General features: G+C 42.6%; 3 protein-coding genes across 4 annotated transcripts; 1 reads left to right on the top strand and 2 right to left on the bottom strand.

Moving 5' to 3' along the window:
* Positions 1-185: 185 nt before the first annotated feature.
* On the bottom strand, positions 186-1,620 carry GL218_05117 (CTD kinase subunit alpha; the record flags this gene model as incomplete). 2 transcript variants are annotated; one of them, XM_033581756.1, is made up of 3 exons in its annotated part: positions 186-578; positions 631-1,383; positions 1,450-1,620. In XM_033581756.1, 3 exons carry the CDS (start codon positions 1,618-1,620, stop codon positions 186-188), a joined length of 1,317 nt encoding a protein of 438 aa, XP_033435852.1. The 2 variants fall into 2 exon arrangements, with proteins under 2 accessions (XP_033435852.1, XP_033435851.1); XM_033581757.1 differs by lacking the exon at positions 186-578 and having other exon boundaries at positions 583-1,383.
* Positions 1,621-8,292: 6,672 nt separating this feature from the next.
* GL218_05116 (Vegetative incompatibility protein HET-E-1) lies at positions 8,293-11,166 on the top strand (the record flags this gene model as incomplete). The annotated part of the gene is made up of 4 exons (XM_033581755.1): positions 8,293-8,449; positions 8,990-10,413; positions 10,515-11,091; positions 11,156-11,166. The coding sequence occupies 4 exons, from the start codon at positions 8,293-8,295 to the stop codon at positions 11,164-11,166; spliced, it is 2,169 nt and encodes a 722-aa protein (XP_033435853.1).
* An 816-nt stretch (positions 11,167-11,982) lies between these two features.
* GL218_05115 (uncharacterized protein) lies at positions 11,983-13,322 on the bottom strand (the record flags this gene model as incomplete). Its single annotated transcript, XM_033581754.1, has 4 exons — positions 11,983-12,851; positions 12,905-13,056; positions 13,116-13,212; positions 13,265-13,322. The coding sequence occupies 4 exons, from the start codon at positions 13,320-13,322 to the stop codon at positions 11,983-11,985; spliced, it is 1,176 nt and encodes a 391-aa protein (XP_033435849.1).
* Positions 13,323-18,862: the final 5,540 nt, after the last annotated feature.

Raw genomic sequence — 18,862 nt, 5'->3', positions numbered from 1 at the left:
TCAGGACTTGAGAGCGAACACTATGAAAGATGATGAGATATAAAGGACGAATCCGTGTATGTTTTATTATTGCGAAGCTAGGATGGCAAGATATCGCACCGGTACTTGATCAAATCGTTTAATAAATTCAACAAACTCACTTCTAATTTACCAAAATCAGCATTAATATAACATTTCCCCAAAGCTTATGCATTGGATCTTGGTCTGATCTGGAGGTTCTCCAGAAGCTCGTCTCCGTCCTCCCATATTTGCTCGGCTCTTTGTGTAGGACCATGAAATTTCCTAAGATGAGTCTTTGATTTCGTAATTCGTTCTTTGGTAATCTCACTTAGCGATCCTTCGACAGCAATAGGAGGAATGGTCGACCGAGAGCTGTTGGGTCGTGGGGTTAAACAGTAATCCTCACTTTTTGGTTGGTTACATTTGCTATGAAATGAATTGAGAAACTTAAGTAGCTCTCCTGTCCTTGCTCTCTTCTCGCTCTGAGATTCCACAATCAACATCTTCTTCTCGATCAGGTCCAAGAACTCATGCACGAAGGAAGTGCATTGGCTATGGCGATGCATTTCGGCAAACCACTTTCTATAAATCAGCTTCTAAACGGTGGGTGGGTAAGAGATATTTACTCACATCTTTTACCTGCTCCTTTACAATAAACCCATGTCGCTCATCTTTCGTTTTTACAACTTCGAAATACAGTGGCGTATCTGGTCCACGGATATAAGGCGTTGTTCGCTTTTTTTGGAACTGTAGTCTAAGTTCTTCGCCGCCAAGGAACCAGGTTAGCAAATCGAGGAAGAGACAGCCGAGGGTCCAAATGTCGAAGGCCCTACTAATGCATCCGCCTTCCATTTCACATTCGGGTGGACGAAATTCTGGGGTTGCTGAAATATCCTTGTTTGGAATATTTGATTTGCTCCAGTCGTGGTGCATAGAGCCGAGTCCGAAATCGGAAAGAACAAGATCATATTCATTGCTGTTGCTCTTGAATAGAAGTATATTCTCAGCCTTGATGTCGCCGTGTCGGCCATATTTCCTCTTATCAGGTTTCAAAGAATCCTGCTTAGGGGGGTTGTGAATCAGGTGGACGGCTTCTGTGAGATGGAGACATTGTTTGGCAAGCCACCGAGCTGTCTTAAGGTCATTTTTTGGGCTGGGATTCTGCTCGAAGTAATCGATGAGATCGCACTCCGCTCGTGGAAAGAGAAAGCAATACCGGTTTCCGTGCTTGTAAGTCATCAAAATGGTTACAATGTGTGGATGTACGGTCCCGTCAAATCTCGTAAGCATTTCTTCTTCTTTCTTAAATTCTTTCTCATTTTGTTCATTATTTGAACCTCCCCGAAGCTTTTTGAGCGCGAAAGGCCCTTCAGGTGACAAAAGCTAAAGTATATGGGTTATATATGTAAGCGACTGGTACATAATATCATTATCCGGAATTGCACTTACTGGCCCAAACACACCCTGGAAGTTGTGAGAATTTGGATGGATTCTTACGAAATAGACATCGCCAAAACCTCCCCATCTCGTCTCCATTTTATGTTTGCTAGGAGTTTGTGCCCCCAAAGTATCAGGCTCGTCATCGCTGGACCCAGACGCCAAGTCTCCAATGAAGGGCATGACTACTTGGCTCGGAAACTCCCTATGTTTACCATATGCTAGAAATGGAACACTCACTCGCCATTTGTACAAGCAGAAGTCTTTTGTATCGCGTATCCCCCATTCGTGAGTGTATGCCTGCAGGTTCTCATCAGTGAAAATAGGCAACGTTTGGTCACATATGCCTCCATCGATGAACATAAATATGCACGCTCCTCTGTTGATCAAAGCGAGTAATGCAAATAATCGGATATATGTCTGGCTTTTGGTTTCAGTTAAGTTATCCTCGTGCTGACACTCCTTGCAAATGAGTTCAAGGTAATGTTCTATATTCGTATTTGCTAGGAGATGCCCTTCTTTAGTAGCTTCTTTAGAGTAGTGTTGGAGATACTTTCGAACTCTAGATGTAGGAAGAAGTTCTTGCAGGCAATTTAGGGTCAAGAAGTTCTTCTCGTCGGGGTGTATATTCATCTTATCGAAAAGTAAATCACTGAGAGAATTGTATGTGTCGGGGTCGCGATGAGGCTGTGATGTTCTACTAGTCAGTATTGACGTGCCAACGCTTCTAGCGTCGGCCGTCGCTAGGGTAATCGTTATAGGGATATCAGCCATGATTTTGGTGAACTTTACTTCTAAGTTCCTAGTTCCTCCTGGGGTAAATGTTAAATCTGGTCTACCTTTATATGTATGTATCCATCGGTACTATCACGGTAAGGTTGCCTGGAATAATAAGGCTACTGTGAAACATGATAAAATGTGTCATATCATAAAGCTTCCGTGATTGCTCATTAGATCTATCTGAGCCTTGTCCTGTGAAACTTCAAAAGGCAATAATAAAGGAAGAACTAGTAAGGCATCTAGTTGCCTTGATTTTCTTCCTTGCTACTCTTGTCTGGTTGGCTCGTTGAACGATATTTCATGAAATCAAGTTATTGCCCTAAGTGATTTACCGATGGGGGGCACAGCGCGGGATGAAAACGGAAAATATTTATCTGCATACAATTTACAAGTAGGTCACATATGCAAATCAGATGAGCTCATGTTTACCGCCCATTACCTGTGCAGAAATCACGAAAGAATGGTGTGTAAGCTGGTAGATGCATAGCCACTTTTAATATAACTGACAATAGCAAGCACATGGCTGGCTCACTGCGTGTTTTCTAGCAAAGCCCTCAACCTAGAAAGAATATTATAGCCAATTAATAAGTAGTCCTAAGCCAAGTGCAACTTTAATAACAGCCCTAAGGCTGACACGAAAATAGTCCTATTTCCTAGAATGGACAAATAATATAGCTTTTACTTATCTCTAAAAGGATGGCTATCTTGGAAACATGAAATTAAAACTTTCAGCCATTTGGGTAGGCCTTTTCTTTCCGAACTGGTCTGCTTTCGGCCGAGAGCCTCGCCGTCTTTACTTCCAATCCTCACGCCTAATTCAGGGGTTTGCCCATCCCGATGGCTTAACTGGACCGAGGCGCTCGACTTTATACTCCTTTCAATATTGCTATTGTGGTAAGAATCTATATGACTTGATATACTTAACCGGGATATTTTTTTGTCCTGTTGGGTTGTTTTATGTGAACCTCCACCGCGCCGAGTCATAGTAAGGTCAGCCTTGATATCCGAGTGTATAGTATTTTTAGGCAATGGCGAGGCTATAGATAATTCGTCATGCTGTTGTGGCATACTTACCCCTGGATTATCTTGTTCCTTTGACGTATTAGTGCGATGACCGGTAATCAGCGCATTTGACGGAGTAGCAAAAGTAGCAGGGCTTAATTCCGAGGGGCTTTCCACCACCTGTCCATACAACTCATTAGATACCGAGCTAACAAGGATATCGAGCTTTTTATCATGCTCTCCGCCCCATCTATCGGTTTTACCATTTCCAGGTGGGTTGATTCCTCCTCCTGTAACTTTATACTGCCGTTCGCTATTGAGTCTCCTCTTGTCACCCGTGTTAATAGATTGTTCTGGAAATTCCATCGATTCCATATCTTGGAGATCTTGACGGTCCGAGTCCTTTTTCTTCCTTTCCCTTCGAATATAGTGGGCGCTCTTAAAGCAGTAGTTTTCATCGTCTCTGCACTTTCTGTACATGAGGTCTAACTTGGCAACAACCTCTTCACATTTATAGCGTTCCTTGTATCGAATACGAAGCATAGAGTCAGATATAAGATCCAGGAAGTCGTGTATGAATAGAGAACATCCTTCGGCGGTATGGAGTCTATTGATCCACTACATGAATTTATCTTCAGTATTACCCGATCAAGGAATAAAACGATACTTACCTTAACTACACAGAATTTTAAGCTTGCCCTATATTTGAATCCTTTATCTTTACTTCCCAGATTGAAGAAGTCATCCCAGGGGATAGAGAACGAACTTTCGATAGCTCGCTGTTTCGAGAATTCATCTACCCCATCGTTCCAGCCATATAGGTACCAGGTCAAAAACTCCAGGTACACACATGCCAGAGTCCAGATATCCCAAGGTTGGAATATCTCTTGAGTCAAGTCGCTCTCGGGTGCCCGGTAGGTTGGAGACACAAATAGGCCATTGATGTAAATAATTCGATTCGATGTGTCGCGGTGCCAGCGTGTCAGTCCAAAATCAGATATTTTCAGTGTACCCATCCAAGGCCTATCCTCGTCTCCGGGGTCCTGGAACCAAAGAATATTTTCTGGTTTGATATCACCATGCCTCCCCTTCCGTGCATCGTCTGGGCTTATTGAAGGCTTCCCAAAGTTATCTCTATGGATCAAATTCAGACCCTTTGCAATGCCTCTACATTGACTTGCAATCCAGAGTGCCAATTCGTAGGTTTTGTTAGGCTTTGGATATTTCATCCAGAAGTGCTTAAGATTCCCTTCCGCCCAAGGGAATATAAGATGGTAATAACCACCGTGACGATACGTCGCTAAAAGTCGTATTAAGTGTGGGTAGTGCCCACTACTAAAGCGCTTCAACGATTCGACTTCGGCATCGAATTGTCTCCTGTCCTTAGACCGCAGCCTTTTAATAGCAAAAGCGTCAGGCTACTTTCTAATTAGTACCTAAGGTAATATATCAAAGTTGGTTCTTTATTAAACATGATTACCTCATCTGTCTTCGATATATCCAGTCTATAGTGAGCAGGGTGGATCAAGACACGCGAAACATCGGCGTATCCGCCACCCAAGATGTCCCCTTCATCAAGTCCGCTCTCATGGATGAATGGGAGAGGGACACGACTGTGTAGTGACTGAAATATAACTCTTCCCTCAGCCATATTGAATATCGGAGACAACACAACCCATTGGAAATTTCCAAAGCCCTCAGCATCGCGCTTACTCCACTCATGTGGATTATTCAGGCACTCAATTATGTGCTCCTCGCATCGGTTAGTATGGCAAACCCACTTCCTTTCGGTGTTCTTAACAAAAGGTAGATCTTTATCCCACAGATTTCCCTTAATAAATGATTTGATCCTCTCGGGAACATTGAGTAGGACTAGCACAGCGAAAATCTTTCGTCGAGACGTATACATATTCTTTCCTGTGATAAGATCAACGTACTGAAACCCATCACAGACTTCATTGACCCAAACAGCTAGATCGTTATTTGTTGGCCGTTCCGGTAAACAGGACTGGAACTCTTTTTGAATGCTTTCGCGCGTGATGATCTGGTTGAACTTATCGAGTGGGATAAATTCTTGATCCCTTCCTGAAACCCTCCTAGTCGCATTCTGGAGCTCATCTTCTAGTCTAGGGAGGTTTCTTATTTGTGTGTGGGTTCTACCCTGGTTTGGAAGCGCCCCAATAGTTGTATCATCTGAAGTCGATGAACGCGTTGGCGGTGATATCTATAAGAAACCCTTATCAGGAGATATTAAGCCAAGTTCATTCGTTTGTGACACTTACCAGGGCTTTATTCATCTTGTGTTCCCCTCTAGACCTAGGATGAAGCTGGAGGGTAAATGTACCTCAAGTTAGGTTTTCAGATACCAAGTGAGTCAAGTAGAATACTCCTATATTTCGTTTCTCCAAACCTATGAGATAATCTGATGCTAGAGTAGTTTAAATAATACCATCAGGGGCGCTTTACGCTCATAATTTAAGACTTACCTGTAGATCCATCTGACAAATCAGAACAACGAGTCACGTCACAGATTCTATTCAAACCTTTCCTCCAGCCAACCTCGTTTACGGGGAACAACCTCTAAATGGTAGTTCCAGCTATCCAGTGACTAGAGTAGGCGGTTTTATGTGCGGTGTGTATCTGTCAGCTATTTACAAAAACGTTAAATAATTCCTGCAAGTGGCCAGCCTTTCCATGATTATAGCTGAGCTCCATGGGGGCTATTCTCGGGAGATCACTAGCAGTAAGTCTCAAATATCTTTTTTCTAAACACCTGCGTTAAAACCAACGGCAAACTTTCTACATTAGGTACCTATAAGTAGGTATCTCGGATACAGCTAGCTTGTTGCTTTTGGCTATTTGAAATTATTAACTATACTTACCACTCGATCAAACACTCTAAGCTTAGTCACTATGAAACATAATGCTAGGAAATGGGTACTCAAAGCAATCCCATGGAATACCACTAGTCCTTTACTATATTATGAGTAGATAAAATACCCCAAAAGAGAATCTAGCCATTATTTTGTTATCTAGGAGGTAAGTCTGACACACTCAATGGTAAAGTGCAATCAGCTCGCCACTCACTTCACTAAATCCTATTCCAGGGCTCGCACATCAATGTACGACAGAGAGATGCAATCATCCAACAAATGATCATGGTCGACGGTGATCAGAGTCCCAAAGGTGTCTGATCTACATAGGTAGGTAGCCGTAAGTGGCATAAAAGCCACAAACCTTGATTACGAATTCTCGTTACCGTTATCGTACGTCTAGCTCGCCAATGTATTTTCTTTATCATAGTAACCTTCTAATGCAGGTAAGTGACAGGGCAACACTATTGAATTCGTGCATTTCCCCTATTCCTTTTCGAGCCATTCAGCTGGTAGGTAGTTGAAGCTGAAAACTACAAAACAGCCCCCAAGGTAAGATTCGGGTGTAATCAATTTATAGTCATGATTGGTCCCTTAGAAAGCACAGCGTCCAACGTAACATTATTATTCATAGATGAGCCTTATTCCAGATTGGGGCGCTTTGTGGCTTGGGTCGCGTATAAGTGAAGCGACCCATCCCCAAAGTCATATTCAGCGCTACAGTGCAGTCAGGAGTATTCTTCTTTTCTCTAGAATATTAGACTAGCTTCACCTCACTACGATACAGTTTAAATCCCACTTTTACAGCAGTAGTTACTGAAGCTATGGTTCGCAGAGCCAAGAACACGAACGATTTTGATGTATATACCCCTATTCATTCGAAGTACGTTCCAAATCCCGAAAGACTTAGTGAAATCCTAGAAGATCAGCTTGGAGCCGGCGAGTATATAGTAGAAGTATGTCTTTTGTCACTACCACCTACTACGTAACTTATTACTAAAATAGAGATAGATGCGCCATAATACCTATAACATCAAGTCCAAAGAAAAGCTCGATCACGTGGGTAGACATCAAAAGGCATTATGCCAGCCCATATTGCCGTAAATTAACGGTACTGTGATATTAGGGAACAATAGAGAGAATCCGACAATTGTCAAGCGTGACAAAAATGCCCACAGCAAGGCTAGCGCTCGCCGTATAACTAGACCTTCTTAACATGTTCGGACTCCGTACTGTTAACATGGGTTATACGAAGATACTAAAGAAACTTCGGGATAGGAGTCACCAAGTACTGGAGGGGAGTAAATAACTTCGGTTGTCTAGTGCAGAGTTGTTTGTTGAATTTTAGTTTATGTATTACCAGTCATGTGGGAGTATGTATACGGCGTTAAATGGCAATATGTTACTTAATTTTCTTGTTTTCACTCAAGTTTAGATTGTGTTCCTGACGCCAAATATATCCAATACCACACAATCTTCAACCAACCTATTCCATATTTTCTGTCAGAGATACCCCTTGATGGTTGTCATACGTAGAGTGAATGGTAGAAGCAGCAGCGAAGCTGCTGTATAGTAGCCGTGTAGTAGTATGAATCTATTAACGCTTGACCTTTCTACTCTCTTTCGAGGGGCGCTGTGCGCCCCTTATATATCTATTCTATGTAGATCTATGCCTGATTCATACTAGTGCCCCTTATACCCTGACATTTTCATATCTTCCACCCCTAACCCAAATCTTACAAGTCATATATGATTGACACGGCATATTTCTTACTATGCAATATAACCCGTAGCATTAACATGCAACCATTAAAATGAACCGAGGCTATTACATAGTACAGTGGGGACTATGGAGAGTCCGATAGAAGTCACATATATGGATTTAAAAGTATAAGAGGATATAACCTAATGCATGTTATTAGTATGAAAAGTAGGGAATCAAACAGACCAGCAACACCGTCTTCGCAATCCCTAGTGTTCGGTACGCTAGAGTAGTCGGAGCCTTGTATTTAATCCGTATAGTTCCTCGTTCAATATTCCCTATACTTCTCTCTTCGAAATGCCTACGGATCGAACAAGTTCATCGGCTGTTATATTATTACCATTATATAAATCCACTGTGGTCTAGTTGTCCTTAGTGACAATGTCGTGAAAAACGCTGTTAGGAGAGACATAACTGTGTGATATCATTTGCTTCGAGATGGAAGCCGCCGGGCTTACGACCGAGTTCCCCGCCATCGTCATCCGTGGCGTTTCCAATTATGCAGACACACAGAAGAACAAATTTTGGCGACGTTATGCGGCGGCGGGCGCCGCTAGTTGCCGCAAGGAGCTACTTTCCTATATAAATGCAGAAAGTAGTCATACGTTTCTAGAATCTAGACACGTTAACAAGAAATTTATTAAGTGCTCCGTTTTCATGCAGTAAATAAGTACAAAGAATCAAGAGTTCTTCTTCGAGCAAAGTCAAATGGTACCCAGGTACGTTCTATGCAAGTGATCAGCCAATAGCCGCCATAATCGGGCATCAAGTGGCTTCTTATCGAGGCCAATACTCAGCCCTCTTCCAGTGCATTCTTCGATTCATTCTTCGATTCATTCTAGCGAGCCTCAGTCACTACGGGTACTTCTTCGGACCGTAAAAACACTGCAGAATCTAACACAGCAATAAGCAACCGGCGCTTTAGCGAATACAATGACAGATCATGCCTATCAATCTACCTTCCACGGGCAAGGAATTCAAAACCAGGGATCTGGGAATGTCACTGTTGGTAGAGACTTAAAAATTGGTGTGTAGCAAGTGTCAATTACCATGTTTATTACTAACAGACCGAAAAGAATCTTCAAAAAATAACTGTCTCGCCGATTTATTCTTGACTGACCCCCGCCACGATAAGAAGCGCATCGAACAGACAAAGGGCGGCCTTCTACGCGACTCATACTGCTGGTCCTTAATCACGACGATTTCTTGCGATGGTGTGGCGAAGAGGGCGGGCGTTTACTCTGGATTAAAGGCGACCCGGGAAAGGGCAAGACCATGCTCCTCTGCGGCATTATCGACGAGTTGAAGAATCAAACTGCCAACACCGACCATATCTTATCTTTCTTCTTTTCTCAGGCTACAGACACCCGGCTGAACAATGCAACAACTGTATTACGCGGTCTTATCTACCTCCTCGTCGACAAACAGCCATCACTTATTTCACATATGCAGGAAAGGTACGACCACGTGGGTAAGGCACTGTTCGAAGGTGTAAATGCTAGATTTGCATTGCATGACATCTTCGAGAGCATACTACAAGACCCAAAACTTCCGACTACTATATTGGTAGTTGATGCCCTTGATGAATGCGAGACAGATCTCCCACGGCTTCTCAGCCTGATTGCTAACTGGCCCGTCAAATCTCGGGTTAAATGGGTCGTATCTAGTCGTAACAGACTGGATATCGAAGAGGAGCTAAAAGTTGCTATATCAGATGTCAAGCTATTATGCCTCGAACTTAACGAGTCTTCCATCTCAACAGCAGTCAGTAGCTACATCGAATACAAAGTGAACGAACTATCCAAGAAGAAAAACTACGAGAAGAAATTGCGTGATGAGGTCCTAAGTTACTTACATTCAAACGCGAATGACACCTTTCTTTGGGTGGCCTTGGTGTGTCAAGAGCTTGCAAGTCCTAAAGTCAGGCTTCACCATACGCTCAGCCGACTACGCGAGTTCCCGCCTGGACTCGATTCTCTCTACGATCGTATGATGAACCAAATTATCATGTCTGAAGATGTAGAATCCTGTCAACAAATCCTGGCTGTTATGCCAGTCGTATACCAACCCCTTACTTTAAAAGAACTAGCATCTCTTGTCGAATCTCTCAAAAACTCAGTTAACAACCAAGAGTTCCTAGAAGAGCTCATCAAGCTTTGTGGCTCATTTCTTGTTCTTAGAAAGGGGGTTGTTTTCTTTGTACATCAGTCCGCAAAAGACTATCTTGTCAAGAATGCGGCCAGCAGGAAATTCCCCTCGGACACAGCTCCTGAACATCATGCCATCAGTCTGAGGTCACTCAAGTCCATATCGGGAGTCTTTCGACGTAATATTTATAGCCTAGATGATTGGAGTTTGCCCGTGAGCCAAGTGATACCACCACATCCCGACCCATTAGCGGCCGTGCGGTATTCTTGTGTCTACTGGGCTAGCCATATGGCAGAGTGCCAATCCGATAACCAGGCACAGCACGACGACCTCCAAGATAATGGGACTGTTCATAAATTTCTACAGGAGCATTACCTTCATTGGCTCGAAGCTCTCAGTATTCTTGAAGGTGTACCATAAGGGATTTCGGGAATATCAAGATTGAATAGACTACTTCTCGTAAAAATGTAATCATGAAATTTATATGAAAAATTACCTTACTCTGTAAATAGGGGAAAGCCACAAAGCTTGAGGAGCTTATTCACGACGCATACCGATTTATTCGATACAATAACCCCGCGGTCAAGACCAGTCTGCTCCAGGTATATGCGCCAGCACTTTTTTTTAGCCCCCCTCGAAGCCTAATACGAATATTATTTGAGAGCGAGAAACACCCACAGATGAGTTTAGAGCCAGGCATCGAAGATCAATGGAGCGCGTGCTTGGAAACCATTAAAGACCGCGGCGTGACCTCAGTAGCCTTTTCGCACGACGGCAACAGGCTGGTGTCGGGTGACCGGTACGGTACGGCAAAGTTATGGGATGTAGAGACAGGCGCGTGCTTAATAACCCTTGGTGGTCATAAGGGAACTATCCATTCGGTAATGTTCTCCCCCGAAGGAAGCCTGATATCATCAGGTTCGGACGATAATACCATAAGGATATGGAATTCCACAATGGGAACATGTTTAACAACCCTAAACCATAAAAATATAGTTACCTCGGTGGCCTTTTCACTCGACGGGAACAGACTGGCATCAGGCTCGTGGGATAAAACCGTGAAGATATGGGACGTGGTGACATGCGCATGTTTAAAAACTTTCAACCACGAAGATCCTCTAGGGCCAATAAAACTTTCACCTGACGGAACCAGGGTGGCATTAATTTCGAATAAATCTAACGTTACGGAGATATGCGACATCACTACCCACACCTGTTTAGTGATTCCGATGGGTCACGGTGAAAGACATCGTCCGGTAGCCTTTTCGCCTAACGGGAGCCAGCTAGCAATATGTTCGGGAAGCAATGCTTTAAAGATATGGGACACCACAACGGCAATGTGCTTAGCAGCCTTCTATGACCACAGCTTCATGACTAGTCTGGTGGCATTCTCTCCTGTCAGTCAGCTAGCATCAAGCTCAGACGATGGCACAATCAACATATGGGACATAACAATGAGTGCAGACTCAGCCTTTTTTACAAAACATGACAGCCCTGTTGTAAGCGTGGCTATTTCAGACGACGACGCCTATATAGCATCGGCTTGTGATCATATGGCGAAGGTTATGGATAAAACAACAGGCACGTGTCTAGCAAGCTATATAGACGAACACAAATCTATTCATCGCGTATACTTCCCGCCTCTCGAGGGTCGCCTTTATATATCTACGCATGTTTCAGGACACATGCTACGATACTCCTCCCAGTTACCATCCTTCCTCTCCCCGAAATTTGTCCCCCTCCCACAGTGGCCTCCCAATGAATCTAAGATAAGACCGCCAAAGTTAAGAATACCAGGGGAAAACACATCATAGATTTACTGCGATGGTAAGGCGGTCATGTGGCTGCCTAGAAAATATCAGCCTAGCTGTATAAAATTCAATGCACAGACAATCACATTCGGTTGCCTTTCCGGTCAGGTTTGGATATTAAACTTTTCTTTCGCATAACGCCATAACGCGGTACCATATCCCTTACCAACTACCCCACAGGCGTGAGAGGGAAGACTTTATGCCAGAAATACCACAAAAGACTAGTAGCAATAGTAATCGGAATTGCAAACACCCAATAAATCCAGAACTTGCTCGATACGTTCCAAGAGCCAGATTCGGCTTGGAAATCGAAGAACGACATGCTGAAAACAGCGGAGAGGAAAGTAGCTGGCAAAAACATCATGGTGACGAAAGCAACCTTCCTCATTGATGCGCCATCTAACTGGGCAGCACGTCCAATCTGGACGGAAATCCCCGCATCGTACTGGGCAACAGTATTAAATGCAAGTTGAATCTCGTTCTGTAACCTTTCGCGATTAGAGATGGACCGGTGGAGGAGGTTATTAAGCATATGTCTGCAGAAAAGCAGCTGGCGGTGAACAGCTTCCGAGGCGTCAGTCTGTATCATCTTGTTTGGGAAGTTCTGTCTCAAGAATTCATCATGCTGCACCAGAATACCTCCTATGCTTTCAGCAGCAACATTGAGAGACTCTGTTACGTGAATAGCGTGTCGAGCGACATCGTGAAGATGTCTGTAGTCCGGTTGCGGCTTGCCTTCCGGCTTCCTCTCCGTCTCTATTGCCCTCACCTGGTTACGAATAGCCCAGACGGCAGAGTCTTGGAGGTCTACCACGTCGCTAGCCAGCCGGGCATAAACCCAGAACGGATCACCGAGACAGCTGGAGTCTGGATTTTGAAGCGAATCGGGTATGCGATCTACGATGGGAGACCGCGTATCGAAAGCAAGAACTATTGTCTGCTTTGTAGGGGCTAACCATCGTATAAATATATTCATTTTATGCCATTGATAATTCATCTTAGCATCCAAATGTTTGACCTCAAAATAAGCCCACGTACCTACAGCGGATTAGTATCGAGTAAAACCAAGTATGATAAGGTTATAAACACACTGAACCCCGTGACAACCCCATTACGTCTGTTTATATCACTCCCAAGGTATCCGTTCGAGTTTCGGCAGTAGTCCGACCACCATATCTGAGGAATAGAGAATGCCTTAGTGAACGAATTTCGGCACGAGAGACATGCGCGAATCACATTGGCACTTGCAAGACTTAAAGCTTGTTAACTTTCTTGCTCGTCACTCGAAGATCATTTACTGACATTATACATATCTGTGATTCTGCGTATATCGCCTGGCAACTGTCATCGCTATGAAATTCGTCGCTATTGACCCAGCGCTGATGCCAATGGTTATTCGCTGCGAGTTACATGGGTAAGCGAGGCCTCATCTTTCAAATGTAACGGCGTACCTGAATTCCACTGAAGTACGGAGATAGGAGGGCACTTTTGACAACTGACTTGAGACATTATAACGTTGAAGCGCTAATAAGAGCAGCTGAGAAATTTAAAATCAACTTAAACAGTCTTCGTAAAGGTTATAAGATGCAAAGTTAATATAAAAACGCGATGCAAGGCTGAACAAGAAAAACTGAGGTGGCCTTTTTACATTTTACAGCGTCCGCCACGATGCTCCAGTGACAAGCCATATAGAAGCGCCCTCGGTCCGAGTTGGCATAAAGATGCATGATAGGCGAACCACATATCAATCAAAACTTGCACGTAGTGAGGTTACTAACTGAAAGGCTCACAGAAAGGAGAACCGCGAGATAGACGATGCTTTAATAATTCACAGAAACGATTTGCTCAATCAATTTTCACCATAACTTCATTATGGGCGCGCTTCATTATAAGGGTAAATCATAAGGGTAAACCATAAGGGTAAATCGGCGTTAAATGTAAGTGGCACATAGAGCTGAATCATATCAAATTATGCAAATATTACAGGTCATAAAATGTTGCTGCAACAATTCCTTGTGGTTACAACGGCTATGTTATTCCCAGATATGCAGCAGTGATTCAGGTTAAGCATATCTTACATAACCCCCCATACCGCCGCTTCGATCAATTTCCCATCAGTTGAATCCTAACTTCAGTCTTCAATAATTACACCCTCCTTACGAGTAGTTCCAAAAGCCACGCATCGAACCAACTTTTCTCGCTATTCAGTTTGCAATAACAAGTTACTGTTTAACCTAGGTACCAGCTTTGCGATCTTGCGTAAACCTGGCACGAGCTTCCTGTTAGGGCGCCTTTTCTCCGATAACCCCTGGTTTCAGGAACCAGGGGTTGATTTCATGTTAAAAGACTCAGCAGCGTACATAACTCGGCTGACAACGATTCATATATTCTTCCTGTGGATTTATCTTCGTCTGATAGACTTACAAGACTATACATAGTGCTAGCTATACGTTGATATTACCTAACTGCCAGTGTAATTTACATTACAGCAACCATATCAACGGTAGGTACCAAATCAATTCAACATAGCCCTAGCAAGACTTGGGGTTGAAACGTAGATATTATATCACTTGTACTCTTACTAAATCCAACCTTTCTTCAAGTACGCTTAAAGGAATTGATGTAATAAAAGACTATCTAGGTACTTGTCAGCTAAAGTACAAAACTATCAAAACTCCGATAACTCCAATATTTTTTTAATTTATCAACACCAACTCAAGCGGATATTCCATAACCACGGAAGGCAGAAGCTTGCTTTCATCTTCGTAGCAGATAGTGAGGGTTATCTTATAGGATAAAAGACATAAGCTATGACATTCAAAACCGGGTTGCGCTCGTAGTACTATAGCATTGTGACAGACTTATGTGTGTTCCTTCAATACCATCACGATGTTATGACACTAAAGACATTCTCTAATAAGAAATATTTTTGAATTATCAATGTGTTTCTCGATGTCATCTATGAGTGTTCAATGAACTATTATTTCATCTGCTTGAGCTTATTACTGTTTTCTATGTTCAGGAGGTGACAACTGCCCAGTACTAGTACAGATTCAAGAGACGCTTGTCACGAGGTAGACTTAAGAGACGTAGAAGCAACCCCATCATTACGCAGGTAAATCTAGTTCAGATATGGAAGTGCATGGTTATAATTATAACAGAGCTGAGTTTCCGCTCCTAAAATTTCAATCTTGTATTCCAAGGTAGGCATCCCTCAACAATATCAACATTACACTTCATGTAGACACTTAGTTTAAATTAAACATATTAGTTACCAACTTTTGAGGATATGAGCATTTAAACTTAGTTAATTCCAGGACAACTATAATATGCCGAAGAAGAATATAAGAAACATAAATCTTTCTAGCATACGTAAAAGTTGACGCGCGTGAAGATGTCTTTTGGATCTGATTTCTAGTTTCTAATATTTTAATATTACTTGTAAAAACTTCATAATTGTTAAAACTACTGAGTCCACTTGATGATGAGTGTATTAGCTTCGAGTCCTATATTAATGAGAGATTATAAAACTAAGTCTCATGTCCCAAAGCTAACCATACCAGGACTACTCTCCAACGAATGTTTTAAAGGTCTTGAGTTTAGCTTCCAAAACTCGATATATGATATCATTCAAGTTGATCTAAAAAAGGTGTTCTTAGTGTATAATTGTAAGTTAAAAAGGCATATATGATCACCATTATAGTCAAATACTTATGTACCAGTCAAGTAACTTAAGAAATACTTTACACATGCACCTACATATTGTCATGGATACTCACAAATATTTCCTTAAATCTTAAAAATCGACTTTCTCTATGAGATAAGGTTTCTAAAACTTCTCAGACCGGGGCTTTATTGTCTACTTTGAAGCTTTGTTTAATGTATACTGTAGATGTCTCGATCACTTTGACTTTCTTGCTTTGATTAAGAATGCAGTAAAAGCAACAATATCGAAAGAGCTAGATCTGAGAAGTATCTACGAAGTCGGACAGCAATGCTTAGGTACACATGACAAGAATACCTACATATATGTTCGTCGACTCCTTGGTAGGCTCTTTAGAATATGATGACTCAAATCCACCATTGCCCAGTAGAGGCTTAATATGTATGCGACTTACAAGATATCCCCTTTTCTACGCACGTTTTAACAATCATAACTTACGAATCATTTAAGCCTGTCTTAGGTATTTGACATCTAAAAGGCAATTGGACAAGCGCGCTTAGATGAGGCTGACAATCATTAACAAATAACGCTTCTAAATCTTGAATTATCGAATTGATAGCTGATATACCACACAAAAGACTAAGAATTACTTTTCCACAATTGCAAGGCATGAATTAATACATAAAATATCATCTCTAAGCCTCGAACACTGGCGAGGTTCATCATACGGTAGTTAAGTTTAGTAGTAAGATGCCGAACCATGTCAAAAAGCGCGTCAGCCCTAGCAACAACACAGTCCTCCCATAGACGCGTCATATTAAGATTGACTGTTTTTTTTCAGCTTCGGCTGACCTGGAAAGCTTAAATTCGGAATGAGCAATCCATGAGTAGTTACCATATTTAGCTTCAAGGCAGACGCCGAGGAATCTGAATCACGCGATTCACTTTCCATGTCTTTAACCATCTACCTAGGTAGATACATGACATGTACGTACATACATATCAAATACCTAACGTAACCCTTCCTCCTCCCCCCCCCGGTGAGGTCCGTGGCGGTGGTGGCTCGGTCTACTACATACCACCCCGGATATTATGGTCCTGCAATCAACGCGCACGAGCCCGAAAAAAGCCGTGCAAAACCGAATGCTCGCAAAAAGGAATGAATGCAACACGAGATCGAACTGAAATTTCGCCTTCGCCCGAAGACTACGCGTCGACAAAGAGCCGGAAATGGAAACCCTTGATTACCCCACAGACAAGCGAAGTTGGTGAATATACTAATTTACGATTTATTACTTTTTCCTGCGATGATGATGAGTATGTATGCACATACTGTTATTATTGTTATTATTATGTATTATTAGAACCCTTCCCGCCGCTCGTTCTTCACCCGGCGCGCATATGGGTGGTGGATTGGCTTGGGTATCATTGCATCATGGATTCGCTGGCCTTTACATAGACTCCGGGGGAGGAAAACCCGTTCCAACGATCCGGACGCCCCCCTCTCTTCCATCGGGATCTCTATCTCTGTGGCAAGAGATCGATTGCCAGGTATTAAAAAAGTGCAAGGACAAAAAAAATAGAAGTTACAAAAAGATTGAGTCCAACGTCAGGAATCACAAAGGGAGCCTCTTTAACGTCATAGGACCTTAAGCCTTATGACTAGTGGCTGATTTCTTACTAACTTGGGACTGAGCGAGCCGAAAGGAATAACGCGCGAGTGGTATGTATGAGCGCATAACACGCTTGGTAGGGCGCAAAACCCACAGGGGATCAACCCGCCGCGTCCGATCTGTGCGTCAGCAGAGAGCTCTAACGAACTTGGGATCGTTCGGACGTTAGTAATAAATTAGATGCTAAGGTTAAAACCATCCCAAGGTATGTACACATGTCGCGGTAGCGAGCACACCCTTGAATTATCTGTAACGTCAAAATGTACAGCCTCAGCCTGTCTCGAAAAGTAATGGCGCAGTCTTGGCATTTCCCTCCAAATTTAACACCATATAATATATGTAAAGAAAAGCATAAAAGAAGATAATAAAAAATAGAAAAAAATACCTATTGACTTTTTGGCTTTTATTGTTATTATAGGTATTTTTTATAATTTTATTGCTGTAGAAATGGTGGAATTATAAGTATATTAATATGGTATATTAAAACGTTATTAAAAATGTATGTTTAAAGTTATATTTCTAACGCATTATTATCCTAATAAAAAAAACTAAAATGATAAAAAGGTATAATGGCCTTTTGCAAATAAAACGATATATATTATAATTTTATTACTATTTATTTTGCTTGTATAACTGGTGATTCTTTAAGAAGGGTTAAATGCCAAGACCGCGCCATTACTTTTCGAGACAGACTGAGCCTACGATGGGATTCTAAACCAATTCCACATGGCTAAGCTCCTAGCTCCTTAATTTTTTTTTCCTTAGTTAAGGGTCCTGGTAGTTATGTCGTATCTAAAGTTAGGACAGCTCATACGAAGTAAGGGAGGGTCGATGCGAGATTTCCTGGCACGAAAATCGGATACATCGACCGCCAGAAAGCAACTGTACATATCTGTGTAGCAACAATTGCTTAATGATGCGGTGTGGTAGGGGTCATTGCTTCTTCATGGCTTGGATGGATGGATGGAATACTGGGGATGGTGAATAATTCAGCCCGTTGTGCGGAGTTGCCTCGTCTTGGCTTTTGGCATCGGGGGCGCGTCGCCGCAAGGGTGCTGATCGCGAGGCGAGGTTTTGCTACAACACTAATGCAAGCTCTTTACAGTTGTAACCAGTAGCTTTATTCCGGAACTGGATGTGAGTATGACGAGGAGAGATTTATGTGGTAAACAAGTTTATGTTGGCCTTTATGTACATACCCTCGGTCCACTTTGGCTCACGATGTCGTACTGAATTGCTGGCCATATTAATAAATTCTTCATGTTTACCGTCCCACGGTAATCTTCCGCGAAGGCGGTTAGATTTTTTGTGATATGACCAGTTGTAATCTAGTTTGTGATGGGTTAGAAGGATAGAAAAACAAAATAACATATCAACTGCGATGCATTTTCTCGTGTAAATGATCCGCCAGAGCGGCCGACCCTGGAAGTGTACCACCCATCTGGATTAGGAATGGGGTATCCGTCAGTATGGACAAGGACCTAGGTATCTTGCCCAGGTATGTATCCATTCCAATATCGACGATGCATGTACTAATCTAGGACTCCTGTGGGTGTCAGATTTGGGTAGGTGGCGATGGGACTGGTGACTCAGTGGGGGAGCCAGAATTCGGTGATGGACACATCAGCCAGATCAACAGTGACAGAGGCCATGTTAGGGCCGGAGAGACGGGCAAATAATGCGACAGCTCCTACATAAAAAGTGTTGGATAG

Source organism: Daldinia childiae, assembly GCF_008694065.1.
Source record: "Daldinia childiae strain JS-1345 chromosome Unknown Scaffold4, whole genome shotgun sequence".
In the NCBI taxonomy this organism is placed as follows: Eukaryota; Fungi; Ascomycota; class Sordariomycetes; order Xylariales; family Hypoxylaceae; genus Daldinia; species Daldinia childiae.
This window is presented reverse-complemented; position numbering and strand designations above follow the sequence as displayed.